At 43.8% G+C, this 15,732-nt stretch overlaps 1 protein-coding gene and 1 pseudogene across 1 annotated transcript; one reads left to right on the forward strand and one right to left on the reverse strand.

Moving 5' to 3' along the window:
- The first annotated feature begins 5,080 nt into the window (after window positions 1-5,080).
- On the forward strand, window positions 5,081-7,303 carry LOC115237289 (annotated as a pseudogene).
- Window positions 7,304-10,614: 3,311 nt separating this feature from the next.
- On the reverse strand, window positions 10,615-11,013 carry LOC115237291. Its single transcript, XM_029810229.1, has one exon. The coding sequence runs from the start codon at window positions 11,011-11,013 to the stop codon at window positions 10,615-10,617; it is 399 nt and encodes a 132-aa protein (XP_029666089.1).
- Window positions 11,014-15,732: the final 4,719 nt, after the last annotated feature.

A 15,732-nucleotide genomic window follows, 5' to 3' on the forward strand; every position in this document is an offset into this window, starting at 1 on the left:
TTTGAGTTATTTTATATCTTAATCTGACATATTTTGATATAAAAAATAAAATATCTCGTAAAATATTTAGTTTTCGATAATCTTACCGTAATACTTTTATGTACAGAATAATGAGACAAATCAATTAGTGTAAAGAAAAAAAACAAATAATTGTTTGAAAAAATACATTGTAAATAATTACATACTTTTTCTTAAAAACAATTATTTCTTTTTTATACTAATTGATTTATCTCATTATTCTGTACATAAAAGTATTATGGTAAGATTATCGAAAATTAAATATTTTACGAGATATTTTATTTTTTATACCAAAATATGTCCGATTAAGATATAAAATAACTCAAAAAATACTTCATCAAAACATACTTTATTATAGTGTTTTGAAAAGCTCTCGAGATAAGCTACAAGAACATGCAATAAAAAAAGGGGGTTTCCATTTAAGAAAACAAAGTTACACACACATATATATATATAATCAAAATAAAGTACAAAATATTTCGAAAACTATTCACTTTTTGGCCATCTTACCCTTTTAATTTTTTGTGCCAAATATTGCGAGGAATCGATTTGTATAAAAAAATTAGGGTGGTTCCATTTAAAAAAATGAAGATGACCTTCAAATCTCCTAAGCGCCTCCAACTTAAAAAAAATGTTCACTTCCACAAGATTTCCCCCTCGATACCATACAACTTTTATTTCAAACATTTTCTCCTATCTCCAAAACTGTGGGAGTTATTCAGGTGGCCTGTCTTAGATGCCTCACCCTGTATATATCTTTGTGTTTATTCAGATAAATAAAAGCTGGAAATTGATACAAGATTCTTTTGTTACCTATGGTATCGAAAATTAAATCCATTAAGATATATGCATATTATTATGACCTTATATCAAATATTGAATTATTCATACCAATACTGGATTAAGTCTACAGTTTAATTTTGAAAAAGTGAATAATAAATTGTGAGCGCAAATTGTACGTATGTTTTCTCTTTAATATTTAAAGAAAATGAATAAAATACATTTCGTAAAAATCATACGCATATTTAACAGATATGTTTCAAAAAGTTATCTATAAATATACTTATATAAAAATTATTTTAAATATACTTTGAGATATTGAAATTAATGTTATCTTAATGGATTTAATTTTCGATACCATAGGTAACAAAAGAATCTTGTATCAATTTCCAGCTTTTATTTATTTAAATAAACACAAAGATATATATATTATATATTGTGACGTGACGTTTTTGGGACGTCCGTCACAAGGGTCGAATGACCCGATCGGGGGCAGTTTTTCGGGACGGGCACACGTCGCTCATCCGAATTATATAAATTAAGCTCTCTCCATTCATTTCGCCGCCGCTGACAGTCATTAATGTTACTTTTGCGTCTGTAATTATTACATGTTGTAACGTATCGGGATTTTCACGCTCGCGCGATCGATATTCCGGATCGCGCAAAGTATTGCGTCGTACGACTCGTACACCGCAGTCGTCACCAATAGTTTTCGTATTCTTTTTGAGTATTGTTAGCAATAATCTTGTACACGCTAAGCGTAATTAGAGTGAGGAGAAAGCGTAATTCTCCGATATCGGGCAGAGTATCTATCGGGTGTTTGTGACCCCGTTGTTAGTTTTCGCGAGTCACCCGAGTAAAATACGTGACGTATCTCAAGCAAAGGTCGTCGTTATTATGTTATTATTATTGAGGCACATTCCAGATCTCTTCCGTTTCCCCCCCGAACCACCCCCTCTACCATTTCGAGTATATTGAATAGCCGCGGAATTCTACCGTCGCGTTAATTATCGGTCTCGCAATTGTCTCTCAGCGTTACTATTATCGTGAATGGTGCGGCCTGCCGTACCTGGCGCCCAACTCGGTTATTTGGTGATATATCGAATTTTTCGGGATATTGGGATCGATATTCGAGATACGCGCCGAAGGTGTGCCGTGGGCTCGGAAGAACCGCCCGCCGACTAAATAATTATTTAAATAATTAAAAAGAAATTACGGTTACAATCTATATTATTTAAGAAGATTATGAATATCAAATAATTAAAATTGACAATGACTGAACAAACCAGGAAAGACGATGACATTTTTCCTTTTTACGCGTCCGTTCAATGTAATTCATTTTCACGACACCATCCTTCGGTATTTCGAATTTGACCGTGCCGTAGTCATCTAAAAACACATAAAACAAAGTATAACAGATTTTCTTTCTCTTTTCTCTTTTTTCTTTTAAAAGTTACATTTTTACAAAATGTATTTTATAAAGTTACATTGTTCTAAAGGGAAACGAAAAGTAAATGAGGATAAAGCAGCCGAAGCGCATGAGGGATCGAGAGTAATCCATTTCTGGAACGCATTGAATATAACTGAAGAAAAAAAGTTAATTTCAAATATGAATGGAATGCTTATCTATTTCATTACGATTAAAAATTTAAGACATAGATGTAATTCAAACTTGCACTTTTCTTTTCTCGCTATTCAATTCCTTGTCATTCACTCACACAATGCAAGTGAGAATTTCACACGAATGGAAGAAACACGAATGCTTCTTTTCAGTTTTGGAACGCCAGTAGTGATACTAAGCGGGTTCTAACGCAAGTCCTCTGAGGGAGGGGGGGTGCGGGGCGGGGGGTTCCCGCGCGGGCGAGGGGGAATGACATCACGCGGGCGGGGAACTCATCGCGCGCTTATCGCGGGAACGGGATATGTTTATAATCGGCGCGGTGTATTACAAAGGCGAGTGCCGATGCTCGAATTTATAAACATTATAAACAAATGGATGATAAGGCGGGCGCCGATGTCCGGCTGCTAGAATTTTCGCGGCAACGTGACTTAAGGTCTAGACGCGTCGAGACACGTTTATCGGTGTATTACAAAGGCGGATGCCGATGTCTGAATTTATAAACATTATAAACAAATGGATAAGGTGGTGTTAGAGCCGTTGATCGCTTGTCGAGACACGTTTCGCGGCACCATAACGCGGTGGATGAAATATATTAGGGAAAGGTTTGCATCAGCCTCCCTGGCTCAACGCTGCAACGGTCTTCAACGGTCGGCCGCATACCAAAACTATCTTATCGCGCGGGTGGATAAGACTATTGATCGAGCGAAGTTCTTTCATTGTCTTGCATAATCTTAAGGCTCTTTAATATTACAATGAATAAAATATTAGATAAATTTCTATATTAGCGTCGCCACCTCTGATTTGCTTCAAAATTTACATAGAGCTTTCTTTAGATCTACAATTAACAGTTATGATATTTTAAAGTCGGGCAAACAAAATGTAGTCCTTCGGGAAAATCATCAAGCGGTATTTTATAATAAAAAACTGAAAAAGTCCACACAACAATTATGGGGTGAACCTCGTTTTATATTGTATAGTACATGCGTGGATGCAGTGAGTTCCGCCACCCCCCCTACGGGGAGGCTCCACTTCCGGAAGGTATAACCTAACCCAAACCTATTTCTGATTTAAAACTAAAATTTGGGTTTGGGTTAGGTTATATCTTCCGGAAATGGAGCCCTCCCGTAAAGGGGGGGGGGCGGAACTCACTTCGTCCACGCATATATTTTACAACGCGAAGCGAGGTGAGATCGGCGCTAATATCATGGTTTACCAAGTTCAGATTAAATGTATATGGCGTCAGAAAATTACATTCTAATATAATGTCTAAATGCACAGAACATGTCTTATCAAAAATGTCAAAAAATCAAAATATTTCTAAACACGAATAGCGCTTCAAGCGACCACTTAATAATTTTCTTCAAGGACAACATATTGTTTGCCCGGTTTTAAAATATCATAACTGTTAATTGTAGAACTAAAGAAAGCTCTATGTAAATTTTGAGGCAAATTGGAGGTGGCGACGCTAATATAGACCAAATATTATTTTCTATATTCCAAGAATCTATTTTGTCTTTATAAAGACAAAATAGAACCATCGCGGTGTCCTCTTCATTTTTCCAGGAGTTTTTTTTTCCAAGAAGAGCCGCTCGCACTATTGCGCGTAACATTAGATGATAAAGCGAGCGTTGATGTCCGGCTGCTAGAATTTTCACGGCATCGCGACTCAAGGTCTAAGAGATACAAAGAACGTTTCACATTACAAAGGCGAGCGCCGATATCCGGCTGTTCGAATTTATAAACATTATAAACAAATGGATGATAAGGCGGTGTCAGAGTTTATCGGGAGTTGCGTGTCGAGACACGTTTCGCGGCACCATAACGCGATGGATGAAATATATAATGAAGAACGAAGGGTGTCAAAACCGCAGTATGCGATTTGAAAGCTTGCGGTCCGTATATCGGTTGAAAGAGGTACAGCGAGTACTTTGTAATTTTTTTGTGTGCCAAGTGTTTAGTATAGAGGAAAATTTTCTCACGATAATCTGCAAAAATGGAAATCATGGAAAACACCGAGCAGACTGAACGCGACCTGTTGGAGGTGTCGCACTAAGTCGCTACCTTAGGCGAGTATTTCGCGTGGGCGCAGCGATGCGAGGAATTTATCAAACAGCTCGAGGAACGCAGTCGTGTCAAACGTCCGCAGCTCTCGATCGGAGTTCGACAATTTTTGGTGGCCAGAATCGCGCGACTCGAGAGTGACTCGAGGACTCGGTTGCAGAGACGGTTTATACATAGTGGTGGTGACTATGCGGGCAATAGTAGTGACGCGGAAAGACTCGTTTGGCGGGAGATCGATACCGCGTTCGAAAACCGTATACTGACCGGTGCGGTGATTAACGCAGACTATATCGAACCGCGACAATTTCTCGAAGACGCCAAAGACATTGTGCTCGAACACGTGCAAAATGTGATGAAAAGACACTTTAATGTGAAAGTGAACACCGTGTTCAACGGTGAGTTTGTGTCGGGTGATAAACGTGCCAATAAGAGTATCAATACCAGAAACTATGAACTCTTTCGCGCGTCTGATCTACACGAGTGGTACGAGCGACGCGTCGTCGAGCCCTTGCCTCGCTAGAAGAATTTCAAGAACGCGACAGCGGATGGGCTTTGTCGCGAATACTCGATTTAACTATAAATATAAATAAATATAATCCAATGCGCGCGGGGTGCCATATTAAATTACAGCGAGAAATAATGATGAAAAGAGCGGTGATAAACGTACAATCCAAAGATAATGCGTGTTTCGCGTGGGCGGTGGTTGCTGCTCTGTATCCAGCCGAAAGGGACGTAGGTCGGGAATCTTCGTACCCGCATTACACGACAAGGCTGAATCTGCAGGACATTGAGTTTCCAGTGACTGTTAAACAAATAAAAAAATTTGAACTTTATAACGACATTTCGATAAAAGTATACTGCATCGAGAAAGAGAATAACATTGTCCCGATACGTCTGAGCGAGCAAAAGAAAGACAGACACGTTAACTTGCTGTACGTGCAAGATTCGCAAGACCTTGGACATTTTGCGTGGATCAAGAATTTATCCCGCCCCTCGTGAGCTCGCAATTGAGTTGTGGCAAACGAAAACAATATATCTGCGATCGGTACGTATATTTAATAAAAATGCAATATAAAATATATACGAAAGAAAAATTAATTATTTCTATTTTTTTTACAGATGTTTACACTATTTCGGATCGAATGACAAGTTGCAGTCGCACACTGTAGACTGTCGAGAAATAAACAAGTGCGCCATCCGGTTACCGAGCGATAAGGACAAATGGCTCAGCTTTGGCAACTACAACAGGAAGGAGCGGCTTCCATTCGTCGCGTATGCCGACTTGGAGTGCGTGCTGAGGAAGACTGACAGTGATACGATGACGTCTACGTTCACGTTTCAACATCATCAAGTATTTAGCATAGCTTATTATGTACATTGTTTGTACGACAAATCGTTATCCGCGTATCATTCTCGCCGCAGTACTGATTGCGGTTCGTGGAAAAATTAAAAAATTTAGCGCAACGCGTAAAGACTATTTTAACCAAGAATGTTCCCATGGTAAATTTAACGCGGGATGAATGGGAAAAGTTTTACAGCGCAACACACTGTCACATTTGCGAGAAACTATTCGCGCAAGACGATACACGCGTACGCGATCATTGCCATCTGACCGGGCGGTACCAAGGTTCCGCGCATTTAAACTGCAATTCAAATTATAAAGAATTTGTTTGCATTCCCATAGTATTTCACAATTTATCCGGTCACAATTCACATTTTATCATCGAGAAAATAGCTACCGCGTTCGAAGGCTCGATCGACGTACTACCGATAACGAAAGAAAAGTATATTTCATTCACGAAACACGTTAAAGAAACCGCCGAAAGATCAGATTCGCGAAGCGATATAAAGTTACGGTTCATCGATTTGTACAAATTTCCCAGTAATAGTCTCGAAAAATTGGCATCGTTTCTAAATAATGATAAACTCCAAATTTTTAAATCGAAATTTTCCGCATTATTCAATCACGATTTTGAGTTATTGACGCGGAAAAGTGTCTTTCCATAGGAATATGTGGATTGCGCGGACAAGCTGTAGGACACGCGTTTACTACCGCGCGAATCATTTTACAGCTCCTTGACCGGTGACACCGTATCCGAGAGCGATTGCGCGCACGCCGAGAACGTCTGGAGGCGGTTCTCTGTACGAACCTTGGGCGAATACAGCGACTTGTATTTAAAAACGGATGTCTTGTTATTGGCCGACGTTTTTGAAAATTTCTGCGACAAATGTATCGAGAGTTATGGACTCGACCCCGCATATTACTACACTCTTCCCGGGTACACGTGGGACGCCATGCTAAAACATACGAATATTACGTTCGAATTGCTTACAGACATTGACATAGTTATGTTTATCGAACGTGGTATTCGCGGTGGCCTTAGCCAATGTTCCGGCAGATACGCGCGAGCCATTAACAAGTACACGCCGTCTTACAATCCATCGAAACCATCGTCGTACATGATATATTTCGATGTAAACAACTTGTACGATTGGGCGATGTGTCAACCGTTGTCCTACGGCGAATTTCGATAGGTCGACGACATCTCTGACTTTGACGTTAGCGCGATCGCTTTAGATTCGACCACAGGTTATATTCTCGAGGTCGATCTGGAGTATCCGCAACATCTTCACGACGTGCACGCTGACCTATCGTTCCGCCCGACGAGCGATAAGCCGCCCGGTAAACGGCACAAGCTCCTCGCGGTTCTGTGCGATAAGAAGCGTTACGTGATACACTATTGCAATCTGCAGCAGTGCGCACGTCACGGCCTTCGCGTCACAAAGATACATCGCGTATTGCAATTGGCTCAATCCGCATAGCTTCGCGATTACATCGAACTCAACACCCGGTTTAGAACGCGTGCGACAAACGATTTCGAGAAAAATTTGTACAAATTAATGAACAACGCGGTATTCGATAAAACTATGGAAAACGTGCGATGTAAAATTATTGACAAAGTGGGACGGATGATACGGCGCGGAGGCAATGATCGCGAAACCAAATTTTCACAGCAGGAGCGTCTTTTCGGAAAATCTGGTCACCGTTGAACTGCGCAAACTCGAGGTGAAATTTGAGAAACCGATATACGTCGGTATGTGTATACCCGATATATTGAAAGTGTGTTTATATTTCACCATGAGTATAATACATGTTACCGTTATATCGCGGAAATTGTAAAATAATGTACACCGATACAGACAGTTTGATTTATCACATCGAGTGCGAGGATGTGTACGAGAACATGAAACGCGATATCGCTAGATTCGACACGAGCGATTATCCGGCTAACAACGCGTACGGTATACCGCTCGAGAACAAGAAGGTTTGATGAAGGACGAGAATAACGGTGCGATCATGATTGAATTCGTCGGGCTTAGAGCAAAAATGTACGCGTTGCGAGTAAATAGTAAAAAGGATACAAAAAAGATTAAAGGCGTCAAGCGTAACGTCGTAGCGAGAACGATAACGTTCGACGATTACACGCGGTGCCTGCGCGATGAAATTGAAATGACTTGACAGCAGTCCTGCATAAGATCAAAATTGCACGAAGTGTACACCATCCGCGAGACGGAAATCGCCCTGAGTCCGTACGACGACAAGCGTCACGTCGTACCACGTTCGACCGACACGCTACCGTGGGGACATTACCGAATACCCTTATAATGTAATGTATGTATGTATGTATGTATGTATATGTATATATGTATGTTGTGACGTTGCCGTCTCGCGCGCGTCCACCGAATCCCTCTCCGATCGCAAAGCGCGGGCTGAAGCGCCGCGCCAGTCGAAAATTGCGAGAATCGTACCGTAGTCTCCAGAGGGGCGTATTTAATTGCGATTTCGTCTCCTATATTAATTTCGTTTCTTATTTTCTTTTGCTTTATGAATATTTAATTTGGGAGCCTCATCGGAGGAGAAGACGGGAGATCAAAGTTCGACGTCTGGAAGCATCTCTTGTAAAACCTGAGCGACCTTCGAGGGAAGATGAGCCAGCATTTCGCCCATCTATATAAGCAGCGGAAATATTTCAACGTTGCAACGGGATCAGAATGTGCACGCGTGATGCGCGACGCACGAGACGAGCTAATCCTCGCGCAAGGACCCAAAACCGTACGGAGCCGTGAGGAGGTACTGCAGGGATGCTGCCGCTGCGGGACGCGGCCCGCGGGAAAAGACGGCCGCGAGAGTCGGAATTATACTCCCGGCCAAACCGTACGATCTGGACCCCGCGACAGTCCCGCTGAGCGGGCCCCAGCAAAATATTAGTCGCGATAACGGGGAAGCGCACACCCCCGATACGATCGTGAGCGCACCGCCCGCCGGTCACGGCGCGTGGTAGCGCGTAATCGGTCGCGGTAATACGCACCCCGAGTGCGCAGCCCCGGCTTGCCCTGCGGTATCGATCCTGGATCGCGCACATCCTGGAGTCAGACTGGTGCCAACCTGCGAGCCAAGCGAGCGTAGAGAGCGTAGAGAGCGAGAGTACAAGCGAGGGCGATACAAAGTAGACGAACGAAGAGCGTTGCAGCGTGTGCGATCGGAGAGGATTCCGGTGATCGCAGAAAGGGCCCAGGCGAGAGGACGCCATCGACCCCGTGCAGCCCCGCAGGAGGAGAGATCCAAGTGCCGGTGAGGTTATCCTCCGCCAATTTAGCCACGCGTGATCGCGCCCGGGAATTGTTTCGTTCTGCCGTCGTCGCCGTGAATTCTTACTTTGGTGTACGGGCTAAGCTCGATTCTTTTGTGTAGACTTTCGCGTCACGTCGTCAAGCGATTCGAGCCCCGGAGCCTCGAGAGTATCGGTTTCCGCGGATTGAGACATTGCCTCGCGTTTAATAAACCGTGTCGTCTCTCTGGATATTTGGAATCCATGTACTGCGTATGTCGGTTCTCGCACTTTTAGCGCCTAAGTCTCGACTGTATAAAGTGTCCGTCGTCCGAGTGTGTGTGTCGGTTGCAAGAATGATGTCTTTTGGTAGTTCGTTTGTGAATCTTTGCGTCTCAAATTTGCGTGCACGTTCGGTGCGAATTTCTTCGAGATTCTTGTAAGAATAACGTGAGTGTGTGTGTCGAGCGTCATGTACGTGTGTCGCGTTCGCCCGAAACTGACGAAGGTACGTGTTTCGCGAATTGTTTGTTAGTTGTAAGTTGCGTATTAGTTTTTAAGTAACAATAGCGGGCGATACGGTCGCCGCCACTGCTTGGTATGGATAATCGGATCGGGTTATAATATATCGCCCGAATTTCTGTCGAAACATACTAATTGTCATTTCCGCGGTGCGAGGCGTATTTAACGCCGAGAAAAGAATTACGGCCGATATAACGGGCCGACATCGGCGCATATCTTCCGTGGTTTCGCGCCCCGTTTCTAGCACCCAATCTCGTACTCGCATCGTTACCGCCGCCGAATATCCGCGTGGTCGTCATGACTATTTTGACTTTCACGGGGCTTTGCCCCGTCTATTATAATAAGCTCGTTGTTTTCTTTGTTTATCATCTCGAGCCTTTAATTTCAGCTTGTGTTCGTCACTCCCATAATTGTCGCCTCTTGCTTAATCGTCGCGTTAATCCAACACTCGCCCTGCCTCTCTACCGTTAGGCGAGCTAGCCAGCCCGTGGCGAATTCCAGCAATTTCTTTCGCGTCTATCTCGCGCTTATTTCGTGCGTTTCGCGAATTGATGCGTGAAAGACCGTATCTGGCGCCCAAGTTCGATTCTCGCGATTATCTCCAGGATTTCGTCACGGTACGCGCGGAACTTTACCATCCCATTCTTATCCGGCGCGTTAATAATTATCCAACTCTTTCCATTTTTGTCCCCGACTTTCCCACGTCCTCCGCTCGGCGAATTAGCTCCTGTTCGTCGGCGCAACGTCAATCCGCGCGACGGAGAGACTGAAACGGCGAACGCGCATAGCATTTGGCCGCGAAAAGGGAAAAGTCGTCACAATGTATATGTATGTATGAGGAAAACAAAAGAAATATATTTCTATTTTTATTTTTATATTTCATATTTTATATGCTGTATACATCTCACATATATTATATTTTTTATATTTTTACATATTTCAGATACTTTATATGTATTTCATATTTTTCACATGTTAAAAATAAAATACAGTTTGTACGAATTAAACCACATTGCCCTTGTGTATCCAAGAGTTGTGTGATCCATCAAATCCCAACCATTTCACGTCCTCGTCACCCCTCCTGCGCAGTACTTTCTCCACGAGATACACGTCTGGATAAGTTGCGCGACGCAACTCGTACTCGTAGAACGCTCCAGCGATGGATTTTCCGCGATAGTCCTCGAGTAGATAGATTACGGGATTAGTACGCTGCGCTTTAACGATCTTAAACATTTCGGTGGTCCAATTTGACGTGTAACTCTTCTCGAAGATCGTCTTGTACTTGCTAACGCGTACCGGGTCACCTACTTTGAACTTTGCCGGACCCGCGATCTTTATCGGGCTGTACACCGTAGCCAAGAGTCTTTCGGCGATCGCGGGGGTAACGTCGACGGATCGCATACCGATCGTTCAATGCTTACGCGCATTGTAATCCGAACACGAGATGCGGCAACGCGTTGACCCACTTGTAAGTTCCGCTGAGCGTAAACATCTTCCACATGTTGTTCTTTAATGTGCGATTGAATCGTTTGACGACCGATGCCTTCAACACCGAATACGTGGAATAATGATTGATGTCGTGTTTCCTCACGACATTGTTGCACGTCGGCGTTGTAAAATTTCTTCCCCATATCGGTTTGCATGTTTCTCGGGCACCTCTCGCTATCTCGAATTATCTTGGCGATAGCGTCAGCCGCTTCCGCCTTTACTCTTGAACGGTACGGCCCACGCGTATTTGCTCAGCACATCGATGACGGTAAGTATGTAGTGGTAACCTCTGTTGAAACGCGAGTACGGATGCATCTCGACAATGTCAGCCTGCTACTGGTCGTCGTAATCCCGTACTACGACGTGTCTTCGGGGAAAATTTCGGTAAACTTGCATAAAAGGGGATCACCTTCGAATAACCTTGACCTTGACATATATTGTCAAGGTCATCGTCCTGAGTGACCTTCAAAAGGTCATAGCCGTCGCTCGTAATTTATTAAAAAGTTATTAATGAAGAAACCTTAATGAATAGAACATAATTTTACGACACCATGTACGTTTTAGAAGAGTTAAGGTTAGATATCGAATGAATTTGGTTTCGTCTTGGAAAGTACATGCATGGACGCAGTGGGTCCACATGAACCCACTGCATCCACGCATATACTTTACAACGCGAAGTGAGGTTCCACATGGGTTTACAACTTTCTACGCGACCGTGTATAAATACGGAAAATACTGAAGGTGATTCTTGTAATAATATTTCTGTTCATATATGTTTGAGATCGCATTAAAATTACATTTCTCATGTATTAAACATTGCGGCATGGGCTTAGCAGGCATTTTTCACATCGTAGAAAAGTATCGTTCCAAGTCGAAAAACATCAAAAGAACAGCTAATTTGTTATTACTTTTCTAAATTGTTATGGCCGTAGCACATAGAAAAACTTAAGCAGTAAGGCTTAAGACGTAAGCGAATTGACCAATCATGATCGAACAGTAAGGCAGCCATATTGAAACGTAAGCTACGCTGAAAATTCCGTACGGTTGAAATTCTTAAGTCTTAAGTCTTACTGTTTAAGTTTTTTATGTGCCACGGCCCTTACTCTCGTTCGAGGTTTTTCAGTCCCAACAAAGCCCATGTCGCAAACAAGTTTGACAACAAACACGCAAACAACTTTGTCGTTTGGCCGCGCGCTAAACGGCAGCTGGCACGCGCGAAGCCGTGACGTAGGCCGTGACGTATGGGTCACCAGCCTATCGCTCGCGTCAAGTTTTACCTCGCGACGAAATTTCAAGTGGCAGCCAATAAAAATCAGCGCCGCTTCGGAAATTCGAATCGAACACGGTGGTTCGAATTGATTGGCAGCGAGCGATTAAAGAAATCATATAAAAGAGCTCGCTCCCCAAAAGTAAAAGACACTCGCTTAAAACGCGCAGAGTAACCGCATACGTCTAACCGCTTTTGTTAGCCGCTATTCTTTTTGATAACCGCTATTCTTTATGACGACCGCTTTTCTTTATCGTGCTACGAATATAACCGACCGCTCACTTAATACGGAACCGCAATTGTCTTACGAAACAGAACTTTGTGTCAAAAGTGTTTGTAATTGTTATTTATTCTTTCAATTAAACATGTAAAACAGTACTCGCGTGACTTTCTTAACCGTTGTTCTCAAAATCCTCGCTCGCGTCCAAAATTTCGGGTCGCTCTCGAACAATATACAAAGCGCTCGCTTGTAAAGAAAAAGTAAACGGTATTATTATGGCTGTTCATATATGCTTGCAATTCTATCTATACAGTGTCAAAAATATAAATTGTACCTATAACACTTATTTTGTTAGTAACTTTTTAATAAATTACGAGCGACGGCTATGACCTTTTGAAGGTCACTCAGGATGATGACCTTGACAACATATGTCAAGGTCAAGATCATACGAAGGAGGGTCCCCTTTTATGCAGGTTTACCTCGTGGCCATTGTGGCCCGCTTGGTGCGAAGCGTCGAGCAATCGTAGACGATCCACCAGCTTGTTGGGATCGTCCCAGTGCACGTATTCGATCTTGTTGTCGATTAACGTCATTGCGCGAGGCACGAATAATCCCTTTCCAGTTTTTTTTCTCTTGGGTTCGATCGGTATCAATTTTGCGATTATTTCTTTGTACTTGTATCCCTTGTTGCCCAGTAATCGACCGTGCTCATCGTGATTGTGTTTATGCACGCTCGTCGTCAACAGCATGCTTTTGTACGTTTGCTTATCATCCTCCGTATAGATGACGTCATCGGGGATTCTCTTGAAGATCAATTCGTAAAGACCAGGTGTGCCGGCGTATCATACGCCGTCGATAATTATGCTATCCGCGTTGTCCACGTCAAAACGTTTATTACCGAACATCATTCCATCCTTGTCGAGATAAACACCGTACACGGTGTCTATACCGCTCTCTCGTTTGCCGCTCAGGACAGGCCAGATGTACCTTCGGCCCAGTGGACCTAACTGATCCCGCAACGTTTCTCAATCCTCCCGCGATTGCAACTGATTTCGAACGGACACCACGAGCGAGTCGTCCGTGGTTTCGAAAACATCCTCGCCCTTGCTCACGAGTAATTCGGTCATCGTAGGTTGTACGATTCTCACCGTCGCGGACGGTGTAGAGATTATCGGCGGTACATCCAGTGGAGCGTCCGATCGTTTCGATGTATACGGTGTCGATGAGCGATCCGATCAGGCGTCGGATCGTTTCCTCTTTTTCGGTGTCGCATCCTCCCCCTAACGCTTCCGGATGGATAACGCTTCGATCCCCGCGTTGGCGTTACTCCTCGGTTCGTTCTTCACCGCGATCGAGCTAGAGTTGTCGACGATCTTTTGTAGCGGCCCGATGAGAAGTCTAAAGTGCCTGTCCAACACGATATCCTCCTCGATCTTACCGGTCTTCTCAGCGCGATGTTTCTTGCGAATCCATTCGCTCGTTTTCACAATTTCCCTTGCAATCTTCTTGTGCTCGCGAATATCCCCGCTCCTATCGATCGCAGCCATCGCGGAAAAGAAAAGTGTCGATCTCTCTCTCACGTTTTACCCTCGACGAGGTATCGCAACTACTAACCGCTTTGCGATATCGCGAACACGTTAAATCCTTTTCTGTATCGACTATCGTTGAGCGAGTTGTCTTTATCCATCAATACGAATCCGTACTTGCGCTGCCAACAATCGCGACACAATGCGCAAAATTCATCGTACGACATATCGGTATTTACGTGATCGTTGTACACGTGTTTCAGGTTGGTATTATTCTGTTTGAACAGGATCAGCAGGTTCGCGTTGTCGCGTTTCAGATGTTTAGGTATTCTCGCGTACGTCTGACAGAGATAAAAACAGTCGACGCTCGAGTGCCAGCCTATTGAGAAATACTCTCTCACCGCATCTTGTTTATCGCATGCCACGTCATCGAACACGAAAATCGAGTTTGGGCGCGCCTCGCTCGGCGGAAAGACGTCACTGTTGTTGGAGAACGTGAAGTAGCCGATTTCGTCGATCGATGTCAACAAATACTCCAGATATCGATATTTCGGCTGTTGCAACGACTTCGAGTACACGTACACGTTTTCGAAACGTACACCGTGCGGACTTTCCAGCAGGCTTATTAGAACGTTTGTTTTACCGCAATTCGAGGGACCGCAAACGATCGCGCGTATAGTAGTTGCTAGCATCGTATCGTGTCTGCGCATCTCCGCGTTGCCCCCCATCGATCGTAATCTGTCGTTGCAATTCGTCACGCGTATCGCCAACGTTTGTCGCACGAATCTCATTTTCACGCCGCCGACTGAGAGGGATGCTGAATCGAACGCCTATTTATAGGTGCACGGAACTGCGAATCGCTCAGTAGCAAAAATGTTCGTCCTGCTATCGAGACCTTCCGATATTTGCGATTTGAGTGCCGAACAGTTACAATTTGTGCCGAAAGTCGTTCTGTTGCGAATGTGCGGCGATCACGTCCACTATCTGTGGGACAAGTTTCCGGAACATATAAAGGCGGATTTGGAGGTTCAACAATATCGTCGCTGTTACGAACATTACAATCAACCGTGGCAGCGAACACACATCGACGGCCCAGCACCGTTGATAAAAGATTGCGGCGATGAATGTCAACGAAAATAGGTAGATGACTATTAAATCGCGCGATAAACGCCCTTCCTTTCGAGTTACATATCCCCGGCTATCAGTTTTGCGGCCCGGGCACTCATTTGGAAAAACAATTGGCGAGAGGCGATCGGGGTATAAATCCATTGGACGCGGCCTGCCGCGAGCACGATACAGCGTATTCCCGGAACACCGATCTCACGGCGAAACGTATGCGTATATCATTCTTTAGAGGCGTTTTTATGCGTGATTCTTTACCGATCGGTGATGTATATCGAAACGAGAACGGCATCGTGAATTTGAATAACACCAAAGGACCAGGTACTCATTGGGTGGCCTACGCAAAGAAAGGAAGTCGCGTGATGTATTTCGACAATTTTAGCAATCTTCGACCGCCGAATGAATTGATGCAATATTTCGGGGGGAACGTGACGAATATACAGTACAATCACACACCTGTTCAAACTTACGATCAGAGCATCTGCGGACAATTGTGC

This window comes from Formica exsecta, unplaced genomic scaffold, assembly GCF_003651465.1.
Source record: "Formica exsecta isolate Colony F162 unplaced genomic scaffold, ASM365146v1 scaffold287, whole genome shotgun sequence".
Taxonomy (NCBI): domain Eukaryota; kingdom Metazoa; phylum Arthropoda; class Insecta; order Hymenoptera; family Formicidae; genus Formica; species Formica exsecta.